Source organism: Natator depressus, chromosome 2 (assembly GCF_965152275.1).
Source record: "Natator depressus isolate rNatDep1 chromosome 2, rNatDep2.hap1, whole genome shotgun sequence".
Classification (NCBI taxonomy): Eukaryota; Metazoa; Chordata; order Testudines; family Cheloniidae; genus Natator; species Natator depressus.
The window spans coordinates 1,608,878-1,635,052 of record NC_134235.1 but is presented as its reverse complement, the minus strand read 5'-3'; the positions used below and the strand labels follow the sequence as shown (position 1 = coordinate 1,635,052).

At 60.4% G+C, this 26,175-nt stretch overlaps 1 protein-coding gene across 1 annotated transcript; it reads right to left on the bottom strand.

Moving 5' to 3' along the window:
* Positions 1–554: 554 nt before the first annotated feature.
* On the bottom strand, positions 555–19,888 carry LOC141981993 (sphingomyelin phosphodiesterase 5-like). The gene is made up of 8 exons (XM_074943640.1): positions 19,778–19,888; positions 13,975–15,033; positions 12,633–12,705; positions 4,615–4,755; positions 3,744–3,833; positions 3,319–3,382; positions 2,906–3,062; positions 555–1,408 (listed from the first exon to the last, which is right to left on the bottom strand). Exons 2-8 carry the CDS (start codon positions 14,881–14,883, stop codon positions 1,313–1,315), a joined length of 1,530 nt encoding a protein of 509 aa, XP_074799741.1. The 5' UTR covers positions 14,884–15,033; positions 19,778–19,888; the 3' UTR covers positions 555–1,312.
* Positions 19,889–26,175: the final 6,287 nt, after the last annotated feature.

The following is a 26,175-nucleotide window of genomic DNA, read 5'->3' as shown; positions in this document are numbered from 1 at the left end:
GAGGATCCAGGGGGGCGACCGGAGCTCTGAGGGCTGAACCCCGACACCTCCCAAGGCAGGTGGGAACTGTGACCTCAGCTGACCGCTGCAGGCTGGGACAAGGGGCCGAGGGGGGGTTGGATAAGACCCGGCTTTGGAGAGACTGGGTGGATCTCACCCGGGACTGACGGAGCCAGGCCCTGGATTGTGTGGCCGCTTGGCCACGTGCTTGGACCGGGGCCATATGGGAACGTTGGCTGCCCCGTGCCACCACGTTACAGCGACTGACAAACCCTGCCGCCCGGAGACGCAGCCAGTGGTGGAGGGGACAGGTCTGTCCTGGGCAGAGCTCACAGCCTGGGGCAGGAGAGGTGGAGCCCGGAGGCTCAGTCCGGGGGGCTGCGTGGCCCCCCCTGAAGGGAGAGTGGGACCCTGGGGGCCCGGCCTGCTGAAGGGTTCCTACCAGGGACTGTTCAAAGTTGGGGTGTAGCTGTGCCAGTGGCCAGCCTTGGGAGAGTCCGCCCCAGCCGCCCCCCCTACCCCCTTCCCCCAGTGCACAGACGTGGACAGTTGCTTTGAAAACTTTATTGATTCCCCGGGGGGCCAGGTGACCGCAGGGGAGAGGGGAGCCCCTCCTGGCAGCCATGGCTCAGCAGAAGGGCACTCTGCCCTGCCGAGGGACAGACAGGCCTCGCGTGAAGCTGAGACTCGCAGCGCTGCGCAGAGGCAGACGTGGCCCTGTCGGGCCCACGCCAGCTCCGGGGAGCCCCTGCCCAGCTAACACCCAGCTCATGGGCTGGGGAGGGGGCCCAAGGGCCGGCTGGACCCAGGGAGCACGTGGCACTGAGCCGGGAGGGGTGCTGCGCTGTCAGGTGGGGAAGCCGGCTGGCAGCCTGGGAAATAGCCAGCCCCTCGTCCTGCTGCAGTGGGTGAGGTCTGCAGAGGCAGCTCCACACCCCAGCGATCCCCTGCGGACCCCAAGCCAAGACCCATGGGTGCTGGGCCTCACTGGCCAGAGGGGGCGCAGCAGAGCAGCCTCCTCCTTGGGCCCCCGCCAGCCCAGAAGCCAGGTGCCAGGGCTGTCCCCCTCTTGGGGCACTGACCGGGGGCTCTGGCCAGCACAGACCCACCTTCCATGGGACCAGCAGAGCCCCTGGGGGTGACTCTGGCCCCACACAGCCCTGCACAGCCCCACCAGGTCTCAGGCCTCGCAGCCTATCCGAGTCCGGAGGGAGGGGGGCACAGGCAGGGGGAGGGCCCTGCCCAGCTCCACCATAACAAGGATTCTCCATCAACCTTCCGCCCCGGACACCGGGGTTCACACTCGCTGCTGTCACTGCGGCGCAGGGTTGAGGAGCAGCCGCAGCCCTACAGCCATGTGGTCCGAGCAGCCGGCCAGCTGGGTGATGAAGGAAAACTTCTCCACCTCCTGGGGAAAACAAGGGGACAGCGGTGTCAGGAGCACAGCAGGCTCCCTGCTCCCCACCCTGCCCCGAGAATGCGGGGGGGGGGTCCCCTGAGACCACAGATCCCAGCATGCAATGAGTCCAGGTCTGGCTAAGCCAGAGCAGTGCAGGCTGGGACTTGTAGTCTCCATGGGCTCCACCCTCCCCTCAATCAACGCTGAGCACTGACACAGCTCACTACCCCTTCCCAGCCATGGCCAGGCCAGGCTCCTTCCCCCGCTGCAGGGCAGGAAACAGCACAGAGCCGGGAGGAGGTCCCTGCCAGCATCATGCAGCACATCAGGGTCAGAGCCAGCAGAGAACCCAGGCGTCCTGGCCCCCAGGCTTGGACCCTTCCAGGGAGCCCTGGACCATGCTGACTAGCTCTCTGAATCCCCCGCACACCCTGAGCAGCAATTCGGCAAGGCCAGCCCCCTGCAGCCTGGCTCCACGGCACCATACCATGAAAACCCCGGAGCGTGGGAGCTGCTGAGAGCCCCTGAAGGAGCTGACCTAGTGAGTGCAGCTACCAGCCCCAGCCACCTCCCCAGCATGGGCCCCCGCGGCCCTACCAGCCCCCAGCATCTGGCCCCTGAGCCAGGCAGGCCCCAGAGCTGAACCCCCCTGCCCTGGGCCCAGCATCCCTGGCTGGGAGCTCGCCTGCACCCTTGGGCTTGGGGCTTGCCCTTCGCTCTATGGGGCCCAGGCCAGGCTGGGGGTTAGGGGCTCCCACGGGGGTACCCCTCTACGGGGAGACTTTGGCAAACCAGTAAAGTGCCTGAAACCACTATGGCTTATTACTAAAAGCAGCCAAGTCAGCAGGCTGTAAATTAGCCAAGTCAGCAGGCTTAGCTTAACCAAGGCAGGAGGGGAGGGGGGTCTTTGGGTGCCACGGGAAGGGCAGCTTGACCCTGCATCCCTCCTGATAAGAATTGTGTTGAAGTTGCTGATACATGCATCTTAGAAGAGCAGGATGTGCCCCAGGAATGTCTGCTGGGGCCTCAAGGCTGCAAACTCTGGAAAAACCCACCCCGATAATCAGAAGGAGCCTCTTGCTTGCCCAGGGGAACCGCTGGCTGAACAAGTTTGCTTTAAGGGACATGTCATTCTATTACTCCTGTATAAATAAGGGGGACTCTTCAGGACTGAACTCTCCCTCTGGATGCGTCTTGTGTTTCCCAGCGGCTGCGCCACTCGAGAGCCTCGCTCAGCTGGGGTAATTATCAAGGGTTGGGGTGTTTTACTGACCTCCCGCGGACGTGTGTGTAAGTGCTTGAGACCAAGTAAAGTTTAGCTGTAAGTGAAAGCCCTCTTGTGTTGTCCTGTTTGTGCCGCCTTCGATCGGCTGGCCGGCCGTGTCTCCCCTGATTTATTCCCTGACACCACCTCGCACCGAGTAAAAGTTACCAAGAGCTTTGGGTTGAAAGAACCCCGGGGAGCACCCCAGGCCGGCGGGAGCCGGGGCCCCTCTGGGCACTCACCGTTGTCAGGCTGATGGGGGCGGGGTGCTCGCGGTACAGGATGTAGTCGATGCGACGCCCTTCCCAGGGGCTCCCTGCTGCCGAGGGGTCGGGGCGGCCGTCCTGCAGGATGGGACAGGCCAGGTACTTCCGCCTGCCGTCCTCTTGCTCCAGGGTCCTGCGGGGTGCACGGGGGAGCTGTCAGCAGGGGGCCGAGTGGCAGGGGAGGAGGAGCGTGGCTCTGCGTAGGGGGCTAGTCACACCTGGGCTACAGGGGCTGCATGGCAAGGGAGGGCCATCCACAGGATAGCCTTTACCCTGTCCCATTAGCGTCCCATTACCCTGTGTGGGGGCGGGGGCAGAGCCTGCCTTGAACTAGGGCTGTAAGCCCCTCTGCCCCCCAGCGCTCCAGAACCCGCAGGTGCAGCCGTTACCTTTTCAGCTTCTCTGGGGTCGACACGGCCTCCTCGTAGATCTCCAGGTAGTTCAGCAGGGTGCCTGCAGGGACGTGAGCAGCAGTTAGAGCCTCCCCTGCTCCGCCGTTCCCCCCACCCCAACATCTTCCTTCGCCCACAGGTACCTCAGCAGAGATCTGGGTGCGGGGAGGGAGCAGGGCTGGGACAGGAGGGGGCTCCGGGTCTGGAGGGGCACGGGCAGAGCTGGGGGGCAGGCCTCGGCTAGCAGGGCCCCTGGACCCCTGACCCTCGACGTCTCACCCGGGGGTTCCAAAAGCTGGGTCCCCCTGTGGGGATCTGGATCTAGATGTTTATCTGCAGCCCCAGATGGGGGCCCGGCTCCGCGGAACTGAGACAGAGAGGGCAGCAAGCTGCACTGGGCACTGGGCCAGCCAGACACGTACCTATGGCCCAGGGCTTGTCCTTCTTGGGCCCCACTCGGCATGGGTCTTGGTACTGGTGGAAGATGTGGTGGGTCTGCTCCAACTCATCCCCTGGAAAGATCCGGCAGAGTGAATGGGCACATCTGCACTCCCCCCTCCCCTCCCCCTCCTCCAGACTACCCTCCCGCACCCCTCCCACTGCCGCCCCCACTCCTTGTGTGATGAAGCGGAAATTTTCCATAATATTTGTATGATGCCGATGTGTGCCTCAGTTTCCCTCTACACTTTGCTGCTCCTGGAAGAGTGCAGGAGACACAGGTGTGTGTGTGTCACTTGCTGTTGGGGTCGGTAATTAACTGCTTGGCGCAAACCCAGATCAACAGAAGGGCCAGGGAGACAACTGAAGTCCCCAGGACTGAACAGCCAAGACCGCCGAGCGGGAAGCCTGCGTGTGGGACTTGGGACCCGTGCTGGGGGACAGTGGGGTCAGGTGGCTTTGGAGGGACCGAGGCAGAGAGACAGGGAGCCCCAGGAACAGAGTCCATCACGCTGGGCTGGTTCCTGGCTCTGGCTGGGCAGGATGGGCCTTTGCCTCTCTGGGCTAGCCCGCAGCCATTCGTTTCTGTGGCCAGGGGACTAGTGAAAGGCTGCCAGTGTGGCTGCAAATACCCCAGAGCCTCGCGCCCTGCAGGGCCCGGCCCCCGCGTCCCGCAAGGGGCTGGCGTGGCTGGATTTGCTGCAGGGAGCCCCGGGGCAAGCCAGGGTCGCTGGGGCCCGAGGAGCCAGCCCCTCGGGGTGTGGCACGCCCCAGGGACGGGTTACAGGCTGGGCACACCGCGACACCCCCGCCAGGCTGCTGCTCTCCCCTGCCCTCACCCGGGCCAGGCCCCACCTGAGGAGCAGTTGTCGAAGTTGAAGTCCCCGCAGAAGACGTCGAAGGCGATGACGTCCCCTCGCTCCGTGTGGGCGTCCTGGAACAGCTGCACCCAGAAGAGCCCCAGGGTGAGCTGGTCGCAGCGGATCTGTGCATCGGCTGGGGGGGACAGAGCTCGATTACAGGGGGGCCAACTTCCTCCTGTGTGACACCCGGACACTGCCCCCGCTCCACCACTTTCCCTCGAGGCCCCCCCGCATGGCTCGCTGCTCTCTCCACCACCCTCCCCCTGCCAGCTGAGCAGAGCTCCGGGGGTGGGGGCGGAGTGGGGCAGGGCAGGGGAGGTGAGGGAAAGCCGCGCTCCGGGGGTGGGGGCTGAGTGGGGCAGGGCGGGGGGAGGGAGAGCCATGCTGCAGGGGTGGGGGCTGAGTGGGACAGGGCAGGGGAGGGAGAGCCGCGCTCTGGGGGTGGGGGCTGAGTGGGGCAGGGCGGGGGAGGGGAGGGAGAGCCGGGCTCTGGGGACAGGGGGTGTGTGCCGCAGCAGGGAGGGGGGAGTGTTGACCTGGGGATGTTGCAGGGGAGTTTTACTGGGACTGTCTGCATTGGGGATGGGGTAGCAGGGGGTGACTTCACTTGAGGAACGATACCTGAGCCTGTCACCTGAGCCAGGAGGGGGGTGGGGCCAGGTGACACCTTCTGCCCGGGGAACTGGACAAAGGCTGGAGGAGGAGCCGGGTGAGAGGGCTGAAGGGGTTTCAGTTTGGAGCAGTCTGGGGAAACAGAGGGAGCCCCAAGGCTGGGGTCTAAGCTCCCTGCCCCCAGAGGGACCTGACTGAGGGGTCCTGTTTGTACCTACAAGCTCTGTTTGGACTGTGTTCCTGTTGTCTAATAAACCTTCCATTTTACTGGCTGGCTGAGAGTCATGGGGAATCGCAGGAAGTGGGGGTGCAGGGCCCAGACTCCCCCATACTCCAGGACAACTGGTGGCAGAGGTGGGATCTACTGCACCCCGTGGACGGCACTTCCTGCAGTAAGTGACCGGGGGAGCAGTAAACCAAGGGGGATTGGCGGGGTCCAGGTGTGTTGAAGATTCAGAGAGGAGCAGTTTCGGGGGGCAGAGGAGCTATGCTTAACCCTTGGGAGTGTGTGAGACCAGCGAGAAGGACTGTTGCAATAATGGGGACCCCCCAGGGACTGTGGTGAGCAGGCTCAGGGGCGGAGGAGTCTGCGGCTCGACCCTGGGAGAGAGGTGGTGACCTGGAGAAGGGCTGGTACACTAGGGGGTCCTCCTGGAAACCGTGGGGAGCTGAGAGCACACAGGCCTGCGAGTGGCCAGCAGGGAGATGTATGCGAAGCGCCTTAAGAGCGACCTGGTGGAGCTGTGCAGGCAGAGGGGGCTGCGCACTGGGACGCTCACCAAAGAACAGCTGATTGCCCAGCTGGAGGAGGAGGATCGCTCAGAGGAGCCGATCCCTGTCTCTGAGGGGAGCAGCCCGGCAGACACAAGGCGGGCCCCGCTGCCTGTCCCAGCTGGGAGGGGTCAGACAGCTACTGAGGGCATCCCGAGACCCCTCCTTCCTATGCCTAGGGGAGGGGCTGGGAGGAGCCCAGCAAATACCGAGGGGACCGTGACCCCGGCAGCCAGCAGGGGATCCTCCCGGCGGAGCTCCCCATCCCTGGAGCGGAGGCGGCTGGAATGGGAGAGGGAGATGAAACTGAGAGAGCTGGAAGATGGAGAGAAGGAGCGAGAGGACCGTGAAAGGCATCGTTAGCATGAGCTGGAGCTGGCCAGGCTGAGGAGCAGTGGGGCCCCAGCTGCGGTGAGTGCGGGGGGACCCAAGACTGCAAGGAGGTTTGACAAGTGCCTCCTGGCCCAGCGGAAGGAGGGGGAGGACATAGATAGCTTCCTGACGGCCTTTGAGAATGCCTGCGAGATGCACAGGGTTGACCCTGCAGACAGGCTCTGGTTTCTCACCCCCTTACTGGACCCCAGAGCCGTGGAGGTGTACAGCCAAATGACAGGGGCGGAGGCAGGGGACTACGAACTGTTCAAACAGGCCCTGCTCCGTGAGTTTGGGCTGGCCCCTGAGATGTACCAGAAAAGGTTCCGGAGTCAGCGTAAAACGCCTGAGGTCACCTACCTACAACTGGTCAACCGAATGCAGGGATATGCCCGCAAGCGGGCAGATGGGGCCCGGACGAAGGAGGACCTGCTTGACCTGATTGTACTGGAGCAACTGGATGAGCGGTGCCCATCCGACCTGAGGCTATGATTGGAGGACAAAAAGCAGAGAACCCACAGCACGCAGGGCAGCTGGCCAACGAGTTTGTGAAGAGCTGGTCAAGGGGTGACAGGGAGGAGTCCCAAAGGAACAGGCCCACCATGATGCAGAGAGAGAGTCACCATGGACCTCCCAAAGGGGGAATATGGAGAACCCCCTCCCAAGGGGAGCATCCGGCATCAGGACCAACCGACTTGCTCCAGGGGACCAACGGGACATGACCTCTATTACTGTGGCCAAAGAGGCCACATACGGACCCAGTGCCCCAAGCTCAAGGACAGACTGAGCAGACCGAACCCACACAGGGTTAACTGGTTAGGGACCCAGCTGGACGAGGGGCAGGCTTCCCAGGCAAGGGTGGATGACAGCTTTCCAACTGCCCGGGAGGGAGGAGTGTCCCAGACCAGCTCCTCTGAAGGGCTGGATGCTCCGGACTCAAGGTTCTCGGTTTACAGGGTGGGCGCGGGGCTGTCGTTGCAGAATGAGTGCCTCATTTCCCTGGAGGTGGATGGGAGGAGAGTCAATGGATACTGGGATATGGGCGCGGAGGTGACGCTGGCCCGGCCCGAGGTGGTGGCCCCAGATCGGGTGGTGCCCAACACCTACCTGACCCTGACGGGTGGGTGGGACCCCATTCAAGGTGTCCGTGGTGAGGGTACATCTGAAATGGGGGGCCAAGGAGGGCCCCCAAGGATGTGGGGGTGGACCACCATTTGCCCACTGAGGTTTTGATGGGGGGAGACCTAGAGGACTGGCCAAGCAACCCCCAGACCGCCCTGGTTGTGACCCGTAGCCAGAGCCGGCGAGGGGCACTGCGCCCTGACCTTGGGGAGGGTACCACACCGGAGGCGCAGGACCCTGCCCTGGAGGGGAGGGAGCGCCGAGGGGCACGGCTTGGAGAGGCTGTGGCCTCAGACCTGGCCAATGAGAGGGAACCGATCCCCATCCCTTCCCCAGCCGCTGAGTTCCAGGCCGAGTTGAGGAAAGATCCCTCCTTGCGGAAGCTCAGGGATCTGGCCGACCTCAGTGTGGTGCGGACCATGAGGAGAGGCTGCCAGGAGAGGTTCCTGTGGGAGAAGGGGTTCCTGTACCGAGAATGGGCTCCCCCAGGGGAAGGGGAGTCCTGTGGGGTCAGGAGGCAGCTGGTGGTCCCTCAGAAGTATCGTCGCAAGCTCCTGTCCCTGGCCCATGACATCCCCCTCGCAGGGCACCAGGGAATCCGGCGCACCCGGCAGAGGTCGCTACAGAACTTTTACTGGCCCGGGGTCTTTACCACCGTCCGGCAGTATTGCCGATCCTGTGACCCCTGTCAGAGGGTGGGGAAGGCCCGGGACAAGGGGAAGGCGCCTTTGAGACCTTTGCCCATCATAGAGGAGCCTTTCCAGAAGGTGGCCATGGACATCGTGGGGCCTCTCAGCAAGACGACCCGCTCGGGGAAGAAATACATTCTGGTGGTGGTAGATTTTGCCACCCGCTACCCCGAGGCAGTGCCCTTAGCTTCCACTGAAGCAGACACCGTGGCAGATGCGCTCCTGACCATTTTCAGCCGAGTGGGGTTCCCCAAGGAAGTCTTGACAGACCAAGGGTCCGACTTCATGTCGGCCCTGCTCCGGTGCTTGTGGGAGAAATATGGGGTCCAGCACAACTGGGCCTCAGCTTATCACCCCCAGTCCAATGGGCTGGTGGAGAGGTTCAATGGGACACTAAAGATGATGCTGAAAACCTTTATGAACCAGCACCCGCAGGGTTGGGACAAGTACTTACCTCACCTGCTGTTTGCGTACAGGGAGGTGCCCCAGGAGTCTACCGGATTTTCGCCTTTCGAACTGTTATATGGAAGGAGGGTGAGGGGCCCCCTGGACCTGATGAGAGACGAGTGGGAGGGGAAGGCCACTCCCAATGGAGAGTCAGTGGTGGAGTATGTCCTGATCTTCCGAGAGAGACTGGCTGAACTCATGGGCCTGGCCAGGGAGAATCTGGCCAGAGCCCAGAAGAAGCAGAAGGTCTGGTATGACCGCACGGCGCGGGCCCGGGCCTACGCCACCGGGGATCCGGTGATGGTTCTCATCCCCCTGAGGAAAAACAAACTACAGGCCGCCTGGGAGGGCCCTTTCAAGGTTGTCAAGCAACTAAATGAGGGGGGGGATAGCTCAGTGGTGTGAGCATTGGCCTGCTAAACCCAGGGTTATGAGCTCAATCCTTGAGGAGGCCATTTAGGGATCTAGGGCAAAAAGAAATTGGGGATTGGCTCTCCTTTGAGGAGGGGATTGGACTAGATGATCTTCTGAGGTCCCTTCCAACCCTGATATTCTGTGATTCTATGTGGTGGAGCTGTCTAAGCAGGTGTACCATGTGAATATGATGAAGCCATATTATGCCAGGGGGAATGTGGTGTTGGCCGTGTGTGGACATTGGGAGGAGCAGGGAGATGACCCTTTAGTAGATCTATTCCCTGGGACCAGAGCTGGTTCCCCCCTGGAAACAATTCCCCTCTCAGATCAGCTAACCCCTGCCCAGCAAGCTGAGATCAGGGGGGTGCTGCATCCGTACCGACAGCTGTTTTCCAACCAGCCTGGACGCACTAATCTGACTAAAAGGAAAGGAGGACTTGTGGCACCTTAGAGACTAACCAATTTATTTGAGCATAAGCTTTCGTGAGCTACAGCTCACTTCATCGGATGCATACTGTGGAAAATACAGTGAGGAGATTCATATACACACAGACCATGAAAAAATACACATTGTAAGGATGAGCTTAAGATGAGCTATTACCAGCAGGAGAGTGGGGTGGGGGGTGGGGCCCCACCCCACTCTCCTGCTGGTAATAGCTCATCTTAAGTGATCACTCTCCTTACAATGTGTATTTTTTCATGGTCTGTGTGTATATAAATCTCCTCACTGTATTTTCCACAGTATGCATCCGATGAAGTGAGCTGTAGCTCACGAAAGCTTATGCTCAAATAAATTGGTTAGTCTCTAAGGTGCCACAAGTCCTCCTTTTCTTTTTGCGAATACAGACTAATACGGCTGCTACTCTGAAACTAATCTGACTGTCCACCGGGTGCAGACAGGGTCGCACCCGCCGATAAGATGCTCCCCCTTCCGAGTCACGGGGAAAACTGCTCAGGACCTGGAAAGAGAGGTCCGGGACATGCTGGCTTTGGGGGTGATCCAGCCATTGGCCAGCCCTTGGGCCTTGCCGGTGGTGCTGGTCCCCAGAAAGGACGGGTCGGTCCGGTTCTGTGTGGACTATCGGAAGCTCAATGCCATCACTGTATCTGATGCCTACCCCATGCCCAGGCCTGACGAGCTCCTAGACAAGCTGGGAGGAGCTCGGTACCTTACCACCATGGACCTTACAAAGGGCTACTGGCAAGTGCCGCTGGATGCAGATGCCCGGCTGAAATCGGCCTTTATCACCCCTCTGGGGCTCTATGAGTTTCTGACCCTGCCTTTCGGCCTCAAGGGAGCGCCGGCCACCTTCCAGCGCCTGGTGGACCAGCTCCTGAGGGGGATGGAGAGTTTTGCCGTGGCGTATATTGATGACATCTATGTCTTTAGCCAGACCTGGGAGGACCACGTGTCCCAGGTTAGACAAGTGCTGGACCAACTCCAGGGGGCTGGGCTGACTGTCAAAGCGGAGAAGTGCAAGGTGGGGATGGCTGAAGTATCTTACCTGGGCCATCGGGTGGGGAGCGGCCGCCTAAAGCCGGAACCAGCCAAGGTGGAGGTGATCCGAGACTGGCCCGCTCCCCACACCAAAAAGCAGGTCCAAGCCTTTATTGGGTTGGCAGGATACTACCGAAGGTTTGTGCCCCGCTTTAGCGCCATAGCCACCCCCATCACTGAGCTATGCAAGAAGGGGAAGCCAGACAAGGTGGTCTGGACCGAGCAGTGCCAGGAGGCTTTCCGCGCTCTGAAGGAGGCTCTGGTCAGTGGCCCAGTTCTGGCAAACCCAGACTTTGACAAGCCCTTTATGGTGTTCACCGACACCTCAGACACGGGACTGGGGGCGGTGTTAATGCAGGAGGATGAAAAGGGGGAGAGACACCCCATTGTGTACCTGGGCAAGAAGTTGCTACCCCGGGAGCAACACTACGCGGCCATCGAGAAGGAGTGCCTGGCCATGGTGTGGGCCCTCAAGAAACTAGAGCCCTATCTCTTCGGGCGACACTTCACCGTCTACACCGACCACTCTCCCCTGACCGGGCTGCACCAGATGAAAGGAGCCAACGCCAAGCTCCTGAGGTGGAGCCTGGTTCTGCAGGATTACGACATGGACGTGGTCCACGTGAAGGGAAGTGCCAACCTGATAGCGGACGTGCTGTCCCGGAGAGGGGGCCCCGAACTTCCCCAGGTCACTGGACAGCGTGACCCCGCTCAGTTCAGTCTCGAAGGGGGGAGAGATGTGACGATGTGACGCAGCAGGGAGGGGGGAGTGTTGACCTGGGGATGTCGCAGGGGAGTTTTACTGGGACTGTCTGCAATGGGGATGGGGTAGCCGGGGGTGACTTCACTTGAGGGATGATACCTGAGCCAGGAGGGGGATGGGGCCAGGTGACACCTTCTGCCCGGGAAATTGGACAAAGGCTGGAGGAGGAGCTGGGGGAGGCTGGGTGAGAGGGCTGAAGGGGTTTCAGTTTGGAGCAGTCTGGGGAAACGGAGGGAGCCCCAAGGCTGGGGTCTAAGCTCCCTGCCCCCCAGAGGGACCTGACTGAGGGGTCCTGTTTGTACCTACAAGCTCTGTTTGGACTGTGTTCCTGTCATCTAATAAACCTTCCGTTTTACTGGCTGGCTGAGAGTCACGGGGAATCGGAGGAAGTGGGGGTGCAGGGCCCTGACTCCTCCACCCTCTGTGACAGGGGGAGTGGGGCAGGGGAGGGCAGAGGAGGGGAGGGAGAGCAGTGCTCCGGGGGTGGGGGCTGAGTGGGGCAGTGTGGGGAGGGGAGGGAGAGCCATGCTCTGGGGGTGGGAGCTGAGTGGGGTAGGGCGGGGAGGGAGAGCCACGCTCCGGGGGTGGGGGCTGAGTGGGGCAGTGGGGGGAGGGGAGGGGGAGCCGCGCTCCGGGGGTGGGGCCTGAGTGCGGCAGTGGGGGGAGGGGAGGGACAGCCGCGCTCGGGGCAGGACAGCGGACCCCCCGGAGCCATTGCTGAGTGCTCAGGGCTCCTCCAGGCCCCAGGTGCTCTTCCCGCCCCCTGGTAACTGGACTTTTAGTGTCCAGGCAGCACTGCTGACCGGCACCACCAGGTTCCCTTTTTGACTGGACTTTCCAGTTCAAACCCAGACACCTGGCAACCCTACTCTGCTACCGGCTGCACCCCACGTCCAATCCCTGCGGGGCTCCCCAACAGGGGTCGCACAGCCACGGAGCCAGGAGCCCCAGGGCCGGAAGCAAGTGCCCCCCACCCACCACCCACACGGGGTCCCCTGCCCTGCCACTGCAGACTGTGGGGCAGAGGAGATTTGGCCCTTGGCTGGCGGGTCGGCACTGGGACCTCAGCCCAGTCCAGGGGACAGGTGTCCCCTCCTCGCTCGCGGGGCCCTGCGGGGCAGGGCTGGGGAGGCAAGCAGAGGGAGCCGGGGCCCAGGTGCCAATGCAGCCCCAGCACCAAGCCCGCTCCAGGAGCAGTGGCAGGGTCAGCGGCTGGGCTGCTCCCAGGAGTAGAGCGGGGAAGGGGGGGCATCTGGACGAGCTGTTCTCCCTCCCTAGCCCCGGTGGGCAAGAGCCCCTCACTGCCCCCTCCCCACACTCACCGGCTGGAGCGTGCAGGTGTGTGCAGTTCAGGTAGCCCACAATCCTCTGCCCGTGGGCGTCCCCCAGCTGTACCTAGCAGGTGCACATGGAAACGTTGCCAGTTACAAGCTGGAAGGCCACTGACGGGGCCGGGGCCCCACACAGCACAGGCCCCATCACGGGGAGGGGTGGGGGTGCCGGCGTTTGGCCAGGGCGACAGTCAGAGCCGTGGGGAAGGAGGGTCAGTTTCAGCCGTCAGTGCAGGGCATGGCTGGGAGCTGGGAGGAGATGACCCCCACGTGGTTCATGGGCCCACGTGTCTGTCACCCCACGGGTGCCCTGGATTCAGCCCTTATTGTCTGGCTGGGGTCCCAGCAGGTTGTGGGGTGGGAGCCCGGCTCCCAGGGGTACATCTAGACAGCCTGCAGCGGTGAGCCCCCAGCGCAAGGCTGGCTCGCCCCTGGTGTCAGAGCCCGAGCTTCAGCCCCAGCCATGTCCACACGGCTGGTTGTGAGCGCTCGCACGAGCCCTGCTAGCCCCACTCTGCCCCGCCGGGAGGCTGCTGCAGGGCCGGGCGACACACCCTGGGTGACTGTTCCCGGCGCTGGGAGGAGGCAAAGCAGACAGAGCAGTTTCCATCCCATGCTGGGGTCACTGCTGGGCAGGCGTTTCCAGGCCTGGCTAAGGGGCAGCGAGTGGCTGGGGCAGCAGCGGGGTCGGGTGCCCAGTGGCCTGTTGTCAGAGGCTGAGCCCCCTTTAGCCAACCTGCTGGCTCCCAGCCCCACTGCCAAGGGCTCTCACTGCTCTCCCGGCAGGGCTGTCCCCGAAGCGCCTGCTCCCCCCAGGCCCTGTCCCTGCCTGGGCTGCAGACACCCACTCCCTGGCCAGGGCTCCCGGAGCTGTTAACCTGTCAAGATGGGGCTAGGCTGATGGTGTGGGGCATCGTCCCTCCTCTGCCCGTGGGGCGCAGGGGGCCCCAGGGTAACCAATCCCCTGCACGCAGGGGGCTCAGACTCAGGGCCTCCCCACAGCTGGGAGGCCAGGACACACAGGGAAAAGGGAGAGGGCTCAGGGTCACTTGGGGAGTCCAGGGCAGACCCGGGAGGAGACCCCAGGAGTCCTGACTTCCAGTCCCCTGCTGTAACCCGCTCCGCCACCCAGGCCCACCTCTGCCCACGCAGGCCCAGCGCCCCTGCAGGGAGCGGTGGCTCGTACGCGGATGCAGCATTGCCCTGAGCAGGGCCGGGAGGGAATGCCCCACGCCGCCCTGCAGCGACCCCGTCAGGCTGGCTGGGGAGAGGCCACGCCAGGCCCAGGAGGGTAGAGGGCCCTGGGCTCCCCGCAGCTGGGGCAGCTCCTCACCTGCACGGAGAGCAGCCCCTTGGCGGACAGCGCGTCCTCGCCGGTGCCGTTGGGGTAGCAGTGGTACTGGGCGGCCAGCACGGGGTAGCGGCTGGCCAGGAAGAGCCCGCTGTTGAAGACCTTGAGAGTACAACACCCAGGCAGCCCGCAGGTGCCCACGTCGTACACGATGTGCTCGTAGAAGGGGCTCAGCAGCTGGCACAGGCGGGCGCCCGCTCGCTGATCGAACACCTCCTGCAGGCAAAGGAAGTCCACGTCCGGCGGGAAGGGCGCCGAGATCTGCCCGGGCCCAGCCTCTCCCTCCCCGTCGGGGATCTCGACCACCACGCTGGCGTCAGGGCAGCGGGCACTGCTCCCCGACCGCGGTGGGCTTGACATGGTGGTCCCGTACTTGGTGGGCAGCAGGAACTGGCTGCTCCTGGGGCTGGCCAAGCTGGCCCTGGCCTCCCCCTGCGTGAGGCGCTGGCCGATGCGGGCCACGCGCTGCTTCATCTGTCCCAGGTTGCTGAACTTGGCCAGGCCGTTGGGCAGGAGGCACACGTTGGCGCTGACGAAGCTGAAGGCCTTGCCCGTGCCCGGCAGCTCCCACGGCTCTGGGTGGCGCGAGGGCGCGGTGTGTTTGTAGGCGAAGGGCCTGCGGGCAGCCTGCAGCGGGAGCCACAGCAGCAGGCCCAGGAGGGCGACTGGCATGGAGAGGAGGAGGAGCAGCAGCAGCAAGGGGCCGGTGACCACTGCCCGCAGGGGGGAGCAGGGGCAGCCCCGGCACCAGTTCTGCTGCCGCTCCGCCGTGGTCTCTTTGAGGTCGAGCAGGCAGTCAGTGGCCCAGTAGCTGGGGAAGAGCAGGTACTGTCCCAGGCTGTATAGGCCGCTCAGGAACTGGTTCGGGAACGGAGACTCCCGCAGGACCATGCTGCACGGCACCAGGGGCCGGGTGCTCCACCTGCTTCCCGGGGGCTCCGGTCACACCTCGCCACGCCCCGGGGTCCCAATGCCCGGCCCGGGGGTCCTGCAGGGCGGGAGGAGCGGCTGATCCCGGCCGGCTTCGCGTCCCGGGAGGTGCTGAAGGGAGAGAACGGGCTGAAGTCAGCACTGCCTGGCGGTGTACGGGGGGTCAGCCCCACGCCCCTGGGTGAGTGGTTTGGACATTGGCATCTGACCCTGCTGGTTACCTGGGGCAGGCCTTGCCAGGCTGGGCGGGCTGATGACCCCAAACACCCCCTGGTGGGTTCACAGACCAGCCGGCCAGAGCTGCCTCCTCTGAATGGGGGTTTGCAGCAGCTCCCCCAGGAGCAGAGGGCGGCAGCACAGGGCCTCGGTCCCGCCAGGACAGAGCCTGGAAATGGGGCCCAAGACACCCCCACCCCTGGACGGAGCCTGCAGATGGGGCTTGGGACGACCCCCTCCCTGGACAGAGCCTGTGGACAAGCCGCAGGGAGGGACTGGTGGGGATTCGGAGGGGACCAGGACCCAGGCACAGAGGAACATTACATGCTGTGTGTGCTCGGCTCCCTGATGAGCACCAGTGTCACCCACAGACCTCCTGACAGAGACCCCTTAGAGAGAGAACATAGGAACGGCCAGACTGGGGCAGAGCAAAGGTCCATCCAGCCCAGTCTCCTGTCTGCCAACAGTGGCCAGTGCCAGGGGCCCCAGAGGGAATGAACAGAAAAGGGAATCACCAAGTGATCCACCCCCTGTCGCCCATTCCCAGCTTCTGGCAAAACCAAGGCTAGGGACACGATCGCTGCCCGTGCCCATCCTGGCTAACAGCCATTGATGGACCTACCCTCTATCATGAATCTATCAGATTCTATCATGAATCTATCTAGCTCCCTATTGAACCTCATTATAGTATTGGCCTTCACAACACCCTCTGGCAAGGCGTTCTACAGGTTGACAGTGCGTTGCGTGGAAAAAATACTTTCTTGTGTTTGTTTTAAAGCTGCTGCCTCTTAATGTCATTGGGTGGCCCCTTGTTCTTGTGTTATGAGAAGGAGTAAATAACACTTCCTTATTCACTTTCTCCACACCACTCTTGATTTTATAGACCTCGATCATATCCCCCCTTAGTCGCCTCTTTTCCAAGCTGAAAAGTCCCAGTCTTATTAATCTCTCCTCAGACGGAAGCCGTTCTATACCCCTCATCATTTTTGTTGCCCTTCTCTGTCCCTTTTCCAATTCCAATAGATCTTTTTTGAGATGGAGCGACCCCATCTGCACACAGTATTCAAGCTGTGGGCGTACCATGGATTTATATTGAGGCAACATGATATTTTCTGTCTTATTCTCGATCCCTTTCCCAACGATTCCCAACGCTCTATTCACTTTTTTGGCTGCCACTGCCCATTGAGTGAATGTTTTCAGAGAACTCTCCACAATGACTCCGAGATCTTTCTTGAGTGGTAACAGCTAATTTAGACCCCATCATTGTATAGGTATAGTTAGGATTATGTTTTCCAATGTGCATTACTTTGCATTTATCAACATTGAATTTCATCTGCCATTTGGTTGCCCAGTCACCCAGTTTTGTGAGATCCTTTTGTAGCTCTTCACAGTCTGCCTGGGACTTAACTATCTTGAGTAGTTTTGTATCATCTGCAAATTTTGCCACCTCACTGTTTACCCCTTTTCCCAGATCATTTATGAATATGTTAAATAGGACTGGGCCCAGTACAGCCCCCTGGGGGACACCACTATTTACCTCTCTCCATTCTGAAAACGGACCATTTATTCCAACCCTTTGTTTCATACTTTTTTAACCAGTTACCAATCCATGAGAGGACCTTCCCTCTTATCCCATGACAGCTTATTTTGCTTAGGAGCCTTTGGTGAGGGACCTTGTCAAAGGCTTTCCCTATACCGGAAACCTACTGACCACTATACTTACCTACATGCCTCCAGCTTTCATCCAGACCTCACCACACGATCCTTTGTCTACAGCCAAGCTCTACGATACAACCGCATTTGCTCCAACCCCTCAGACAGAGACAAACGCCTACAAGATCTCTATCAAGCGTTCTTACAACTACAATACCCACCTGGTGAAGTGAAGAAACAGGTTGATAGAGCCAGAAGAGTACCCAGAAGTCACCTACTACAGGACAGGCCCAACAAAGAAAATAACAGAACGCCACTAGCCGTCACCTTCAGCCCCCAACTAAAACCTCTCCAGCGCATCAGCAAGGATCTACAACCTATCCTGAAGGACGACCCATCACTCTCACAGATCTTGGGAGACAGGCCAGTCCTTGCTTACAGACAGCCCCCCAACCTGAAGCAAATACTCACCAGCAACCACATACCACACACCAGAACCACTAACCCAGGAACCTATCCCTGCAACAAAACCAGTTGCCAACTGTGCCCACATATCTATTCAGGGGACACCATCACAGGGCCTAATCACATCAGCCACACTATCAGAGGCTCGTTCACCTGCACATCTACCAATGTGATATATGCCATCATGTGCCAGCAATGCCCCTCTGCCATGTACATTGGCCAAACCGGACAGTCTCTACGTAAAAGAATAAATGGACACAAATCAGATGTCAAGAATTATAACATTCAAAAACCAGTCAGAGAACACTTCAATCTCTCTGGTCACTCGATTACAGACCTAAAAGTGGGAATTCTTCAACAAAAAAACTTCAGAAACAGACTCCAGCGAGAGACTGCTGAATTGGAATTAATTTGTAAACTGGATACAATTAACTTAGGCTTGAATAGAGACTGGGAGTGGACGGGTCATTACACAAAGTAAAACTATTTCCCCTTGTTTATTCCCCTCCCTCCCCCCAAGACGTTCTTGTCAACTGCTGGAAACGGCCCACCTTGACTATCACTACAAAAGGTTTTTTTTGTTCCCCCCTGCCCCCTGCTGGTAATAGCTCACCTTACCTGATCACTCTGGTTACAGTGTGTATGGTAACACCCATTGTTTCATGTTCTGTGTGTATACAAATCTCCCCACTGTATTTTCCACTGAATGCATCCGATGAAGTGAGCTGTAGCTCACGAAAGCTCATGCTCAAATAAATTGGTTAGTCTCTAAGGTGCCACAAGTCCTCCTTTTCTTTTTGTGGATACAGACTAACACGGCTGCTACTCTGAGACCTGAAAATCTAAGTACACTATATCCACTGGATCGCCTTTGTCCACATGCTTGTTGACTCCCTCAAAGAATTCTAGTAGATTGGTGAGGCAGGATTTCCCTTTCCTAAAACCATGTTGACTATTTCCCAACAAATTATGTTCAACTATGTGTCTGACAGTTTTGTTCTTTATGATAGTTTCAACCAATTTGCCCAGTGCTGAAGTCAGGCTCACCGGCCTGTAGTTGCCAGGGTCACCTCTGGGGCCCTTTTTAAACATTGGTGTCACCTTAGCTATCTCCAGTCGTTTGGTGCAGAAGCGGATTTTAAGGGCAGGTTACAGATGGCAGTTAGTAGTTCTGCAATTTCACATTTCACAAGCTCACACTGAGCGACAAAATGAGTCTGCTCGTCTACGGTCGGCTTTTAGCTCATGCACTAAGCTCCCGAGGCCCCAGATTCGATCCAGCCCGCCGACAACCGGTCTGTCAGTGTTACCCCAGCGCACCAGCCCGTCTGGCCTCAGGGACAGTTTGCGTCTCCCTCTCCCATGCCCGGTCCCATGCCCCTGCCTGGGCTCTCCTGCCAGCCTGGCTTCCTGAGCCCTTCCCTGCCCCACCCTCAGTCCAACTTGGCCCCGCCCCTCTCCTTGCCTACCCTTGGCCCCACTCCATCACCCTCACCTGCTCACCCTGCTTCCTGAGCCACCTGCCCCTGATCCAGCCCCCGCCCGCCCCCCTCTCCCCGGCAACACGGGGGCCCTGCTAACCTGTCCCTGTCAGCGTAACTCAGTGGTTGCCCCTCCACTTTGTCATTTCAGGGGGCCACCGAGTTGCAGGCATCATGCAGGCAGCAGGGAGCCAGGACTCCTGGGTTCTTTCTCCAGCCCTGGGAGGAGAGTGGGGTCCAGTGGTTAGAGCAGGGGGCTGGGAGTCAGGACTCCTGGGTTCTCTCTCCAGCCCTGGGAGGGGAGTGGGGTCCAGTGGTGTGACGCAGCAGGGAGGGGGGAGTGTTGACCTGGGAATGTGGCAGGAGATTTCACTGGGGATGCGAGACCTGAGAGCCTGTAACCTGAGCTGGGAGGGGGAGGTAACACCTCTGTCTGGGGAAACTGGACAAAGGCTGCAGGAGAGAGTCTGCTGGGGGTGTGTGTGTGTGTGTGTTTGGTTTCAGTTTTGTGCTGGGTGTGGAAAGCAGGAAACCCCAAGGCTGGGGTCCAAGCTCCCTGCCCCCCAGAAGGACTTGACTGAGGGGTCCTGGTTGTACCCACAAACTCTGTTTTAGACTGTGTTCCTACTGTCCAATAAACCTTCCGTTTTACTGGCTGGCTGAGAGTCTCGGTGAATCCCAGGAAGAGGGGTGCAGGGCCTGGACTCCCCCACACTCCATGACAAGTGGTTAGAGCAGGGGGCTGGGAGCCAGGACTCCTGGGTTCTCTCTCCAGTCCTGGGAGGGGAATGGGATCTAGTGGTTAGAGCGGGGGGGCTGGGATCCAGGACTCCTGGCTTCTCTCTCCAGCCCTGGGAGGGGAGTGGGGTCTAGTGGGTAGAGCAGGGGGCTGGGATCCAGGACTTCTGGGTTCTCTCCCTGGTCCTGGGAGAGGAGTGGGATCTAGTGGTTACGGGGGGGCCGGGATGCCTGGGTTCCAGCGCCGTGTGACCTTGGGGTGTCCTTGCCCCCCTCCCGGTACGGATGCCCTGGGCACTGACCTGGCGCCTCCCCATTGGCCGCCGTCAGAAGCAGCCACCTGCCACCTGGCCGGTCCGAGAGACCCCCCCGGGCAGCTGCCGGCCCCTCCCCGGAGCCCGCCGGCCCGAGAGCGGCTGGGGAGCGAGCCGGGCTGAAAGCGAAAGCAGCCCTACCTGGCCGGAGCCCCCGCCCCGAGCGCTTAAAGGAGCCGCAGCCTGGGGGACCCAGGAGGTCCCGTCCGTGCCCGCCCTCCCCGGCACAGCATGACCCCGCCCGGGCCCCCCAGCACCGCGCAGGAGCCTCTCCGTGCCCCCTCCCGGCAACAAGACCCTGGCCAGGGCTGTCTCTTACCCCGCAGTCGCACACTCGTCGTGCCGGGCGCCGCCCGGGGGGGCAGGACTGGGCGGGGGGCGCAGCCCGGACCCCGGCAGGGGCAGCCCCAGGGCTCTGAGCTTTTCCTTCTGCGCGCTCCCTAACCCTCCTCGCTCCCCGGAGCGGGGCGCGTCATTGCCCAGATGGGGAAACTGAGGCAGGGGTGGGGGTGGACTCAGCCACCCAGCGAGCCTGCGCAGAGCCCGGATTAGCGCCCAGGAGCACCGTGCCGAGCCCCTGGCTCTCAGCCAGTCAGCCGGGCCCCTGCCTGGGGGTCCCTGCGGGGCCGGGGCCGTGGGGGGCTGTGTGGCGATGCTGGGACCGCAGACCGGGCTGCGTCCTGGAAGGTGTTTAAAGCCTGGCACGATCGCCGGGCGGCTGGTCCGGGCTGAGCCGGGTGTGCGGGCGCCCGGTTCCCCCGGCGGTTAACCCTGGGGGGGGGGGACTGAAGTCAGGGGCTGGGGAATGTCCCTCAGCAGCCGGGCTGGTCTGTGTGCAGCGCGGAGCCGGGACGGGTCCCCCCTCTGCCCCACACACCTCCCCACAGCCCCTGCCCCTGGCCGGTTATCCCCCGGGAGAGGAGCGGGGCCGGGCAGTCCCCCGCCCCCGCTCCTGCCCCCCGCAGTCCCCTCCAGCCCCTCTCCCCAGCAGCCCCCCTCCCCGGCTTCCCTGTACAGACCCGGGCAATGCCCGGGGCAGCGAAGGTCACTGGAAACCCCCGAGGGAAGCTAATGGAAAGTGAAACCACCCAACTGTACCTGGCCTCTGCTTGCCCGGGATGGGGGGACTCCTGCCTCCCGCTGCCGAACGAGCCCCTCCCCAGCCGCAGACACCCCGGCTGTTAGCACTGGGGGGCTGGGACGGGGGGCAGGGGAGCGGAGGAGCTGCAGCGCTCTGGGGCGGTGAGGGTGTCAGTGTGGGGAGGGGACGGCCCACTGGCTGGGGTCACGCCCTGGCCCTTGGGGGTGGCCTGTGCGGTAATTTGCGATGAAGGTTTCTGTGAGTGGGGGGACTGCCCACTTCCTTCCTTCTCCAGGCCCAGCCCATCACACCCCGGGGGCTCCTTGCAGCCCAGAGTCTCCCATAAACTCCCTGCGCACCCCCTTCACAGCCCCTCCATTCCAGGGACTCCCTGCAACCTCCCCCTGCCAGGGTCTCTGGGTGCCCCCCATTTCCTGGGCTCTGGGTTCCCCCACTCACCCCCAGCTGCCCTGCAGGCAGTCACTCCCTCGCCTCCTTGGCCCAGGGTTCTGGGCTGGCTGTGGGAGCGCCAGGGGAGGAGGCAGGTGGAAGGAAGGGGCAGGGAGTGGGGGGGCATGTCCCCCTTTGCCGGCGGCAGGGCCCGATTCGGCCTCCGTGCAGCCTGACTGACGCTTTGCAGCATCGTGGGCTAGCAGCAGGGCAGGAAGGAAACTGGCAGAGGGGAGCCTCTGCCGCCAGAGGAAATCACATCTGAGCAGCCCTAGCAAGCATCTTCCTCTGCTCCACCTCTGAGCCCCTGGGGCAGGAGCTGCCTCTGCCCCCCTCCTCCCCGCACTGTCTGTTATACAGGGAGAAGCTAGCACAGTCCTACAGAGAGCCCGAGCCTCCAGTGAGAAGGATGGGGCAGGCCTGGAAACCCCTCTGGAATCTGAAGGTACTGGAGGGCTCCCATCATGCCAGAGAAGGGCCAGCAGTGACATGTTCCCCATTCGACAGAGGGGAAACTGAGGCACAGGGCAGGATGGTGAGGGTCACATGCGAGTCAGCGGCAGAGACAGGGCTGCAGCTGAGCTCTCCCAGTCCCCTGTTCAGCCCCCAGCACATCCTTCCCCCTTTCTCTCAGAGCCCACCGAGGCAGGCGTGGTCTAGTTGTCTGACCACAGCTGTGGGAAACGGGATCTCCTGAATGTTGGCACCTGCATAGTCCGGGAGCACCCGCGCAGCTGAGCGGTGACACTCCGGGCTGGGCCTCAGCTCTCGGTCAGGATGAGGAGGGACGTCTCCAGGTCTTGTGGAGAGCCGGGCGAGGACTGTTCCACAAAACGGTTTCCCACCAGAAAACGCCAGTTCGTCAGTTGGGTGGGAGCAGGTGGGTTTAAACAGAGCTGGCCCTGGGACGGTTCTTCAGGTCAGGACAGACTTTCTGGCTAAATCCAGAGCGAGAGATGAGCCAACAGCCCAGGGGGCAGGGCACTCTCCGGGGTGCCAGGAATGCAGGCACTGTGGGCTCTCTGGCTGGTCTCGGGTCTGTCCCAGTGCAGAGCAGGACATGCTCCCCCGCCTCATGGGGGGAGGTGAGGGCTCTCTGGTGGGTGACGCTGTCTGACGCCCCAGGAAGAGGGGTTGTGCTGAACAGTTCTGCCTGCTCAGGAAAGCGTGTCTGGAACGCCAGCCCTGCTCCCGCTCTAGCCTGGAACCGACCATGCCACAGCCTTTGGCTGGCACCAGCAGCTGGCACTGGAAGCTCTGAGCAGGGATCAGGGGCTTGGCTTCACAGGGATACCCAGTGCGATTTAGTCAGCAGTGTGTCTCCCAGACCCTGCACATCTGTACCTAGGGCTCCCCAATGCAGAGACCTCCCCGCAGCGCTTCCTGCCCGAGCGGCGCCAGTGGGGATCCATGCACCTGGAGAAGAGAGAAATCTCCCCGGGGGGCCACTTTCATTTTCCCCTTTGCTGAAAGCGTCACCTACATGAAAGGTTTCAGAGTAGCAGCCGTGTTAGTCTGTATCCGCAAAAAGAAAAGGAGGACTTGCTGCACCTTAGAGACTAACCAATCTATTTGAGCATAAGCTTTCGTGAGCTACAGCTCACTTCATCGGATGCATTCAGTGGAAAATACAGTGGGGAGATTTATATACACAGAGAACATGAAACAATGGGTGTTACCATACACACTGTAATGAGAGTGATCAGGTAAGGTGAGCTATTACCAGCAGAAGCGGGGGAGGGAACCTTTTGTAGTGATAATCAAGGTGGGCCATTTACAGCAGTTAACAAGAACGTTGGAGGAACGGGGGGGGGGGAAATAAGGAGGGGATAAACAAGGGGAAATAGTTTTACTTTGTGTAATGACCCATCCACTCCAAGTCTCTATTCAAGCCTAAGTTAATTGTATCCAGTTTACAAATTAATTCCAATTCAGCAGTCTCTCGTTGGAGTCTGTTTCTGAAGTTTTTTTGTTGAAGAATTGCAACTTTTAGGTCTGTAATCAAGTGACCAAAGAGATTGAAGTGTTCTCCGACTGGTTTTTGAATGTTATAATTCTTGACGTCTGATTTGTGTCCATTTATTCTTTTACGTAGAGACTGTCCGGTTTGGCCAATGTACATGGCAGAGGGGCATTGCTGGCACATGATGGCATCTATCACATTGGTAGATGTGCAGGTGAACGAGCCTCTGATAGTGTGGCTGATGTGATTAGGCCCTGTAATGGTGTCCCCTGAATAGATATGTGGGCACAGTTGGCAACGGGCTTTGTTGCAAGGATAGGTTCCTGGGTTAGTGGTTCTGTTGTGTGGTATGTGGTTGCTGGTGAGTATTTGCTTTAGGTTGGGGGGCTGTCTGTAAGCAAGGACTGGCCTGTCTCCCAAGATCTGTGAGAGTGATGGGTCATCCTTCAGGATAGGTTGTAGATCCTTGATGATGCGATGGAGACGTTTTAGTTGGGGGCTGAAGGTGACGGCTAGTGGTGTTCTGTTATTTTCTTTGTTGGGCCTGTCTTTGTTTGTTGGAAGTGAAGAAACAAATTGAAAGAGCCAGAAGATTACCCAGAAGTCACCTACTAAAGGACAGGCCCAATACTCTCACAGATCTTCGGAGACAGGCCAGTCCTTGCTTACAGACAGCCCCCCAACCTGAAGCAAATACTCACCAGCAACCACACACCACACAACAGAACCACTAACCCAGGAACCTATCCTTGCAACAAAGCCCGTTGGCAACTGTGTCCACATATCTATTCAGGGGACACCATCACAGGGCCTAATCACATCAGCCACACTATCAGAGGCTCGTTCACCTGCACATCTACCAATGTGATATATGCCAACATGTGCCAGCAATGCCCCTCTGCCATGTACATTGGCCAAACCGGACAGTCTCTACGTAAAAGAATAAATGGACACAAACCAGACGTCAAGAATTATAACATTCAAAAACCAGTCGGAGAACATTTCAATCTCTCTGGTCACTCGATTACAGACTTAAAAGTGGCAATTCTTCAACAAAAAAACTTCAAAAACGGACTCCAACGAGAGACTGCTGAATTGAAATTAATTTGCAAACTGGATACAATTAACTTAGGCTTGAATAGAGACTGGGAGTGGATGGGTCATTACACAAAGTAAAACTATTTCCCCTTGTTTATTCCCCCCCCCCCGCCCCCGCAACTGTTCCTCAGAGGTTCTTGTGAACTGCTGGAAATGGCCCACCTTGATTATCACTACAAAAGGTCCCTCCCCGCCGAGCTCTCCTGCTGGTAATAGCTCACCTTACCTGATCACTCTGGTTACAGTGTGTATGGTAACACCCATTGTTTCATGTTCTGTGTGTATATAAATCTCCTCACTGTATTTTCCACTGAATGCACACGATGAAGTGAGCTGTAGCTCATGAAAGCTTACGCTCAAATAAATTTGTTAGTCTCTAAGGTGCCACAAGTCCTCCTTTTCTTTTTACCTACATGAAAGCGTCACCTGCTGGATCCCCCTGTGTCCTGCTGCAGTGTCCAGGGAACTCTTCCCATGGGGCCTCCTGGAAAACAGATCGGGAAAACAGATCGGGTCGGTCAGTGATTGCAAGTGACCCTCCGAGAACCCAGCCGGCCCAGCCACGCGCCATGTGCCACGGTGCCAAGACAGGCCACCCACGCTCACCAGGAGCAGCGGGAGGCAAGAAGGAAAGCAATAATTTCACAGTTCATCCATCTGCCTGTCCATCCCCCCGACCCGTTCTGTCTGTCCATCCCCCTACACCCCTCCCGTCTGTCCATCTCCTCTTCCCATTCTGTCTGTCCATCCATACACAGCCCCTATCTACCTGTCCATCCATCCCCCACCCCACCCCCAGCTCTCTGTCTGTCTGTCCCCATGCACATCCCTCTGTCTATCTACTGCTTCCCCTGGCCAGGCTGAGCCTTCCCCTTGGCAGTGAGCAGCTCCCTAAGCCAGAGCTGGCGAGGACACGGAACAGGGATTGGGGGCAGAGACGGTCAGAGCTGCTAGGGCCCATCCAGCCCATCTCCTGGGTGATGCAGGACCGTTCCCTGCTGCCCTTGTGCATCCCAGGGCTGGCAGGCAGTGCCCAGGCTCCTGCCCCTTCCAGTGGGAGCTCAGCCAAGGGATGGCTCTGACCGACCCTGCCCAAAACTGGCCCTGTGGTGTGCCAGGATCCTTCTCCCCCCGTCTCTTCTGCTCCTGCAGCAAGTCCACGCTGCTCCCCCCGGGTCCTGCACAGCAGAGCTCCCACTGGCAGCCCTGCCCCCTCCCACTCCTTACGCTCCATCCCTCCGACTGCTCCCAGCGTTTCCTTCCTGCCTGCCTGACCTTGCTCCTCTGGATGTCCCAGCGCCTGGAGCACGGCCCAGTTCGCGCTGGCCGAGCACCTCCCAGCCGCCCCTCTGGAGGGGTGTCCAGCTGCAGGGTGCACAAAGCTCTCGTCCCTGCCCAGCCCGCGCTGTGCTGAGCCCACCGCCCCCTCCCCTTCCAGCTCCTCCCGTCACTGTACAGCGCTGTGCACGCTGCAGCACAGGTGGGGAGGAACGGAGGGCACAGGGGAGGCAAGCTGTCAGCCAGGCAGGCCCCCGCCCGGGGAGGGGCTCTGGCAGCCAAAACCAAGCCGGACACCCGCAGGCAGCCAGTACAGATCCCAGGGGTTACATACCCAAGGGCAGATCAACAGGCTTCCCCCTTCTGCCCCTGGGCTGCGAGAGCCATTCTGGAGCAGCAGGAGCAGGGAGCTGCTGGTGAGATGCAGCATGCTAGCCCCACGGCCACACTGAGGTTTCTGGGGGCCCAGGGAACAATCTGAAACTGAGACCAAAATAATTACCATGGGGCGGGGAC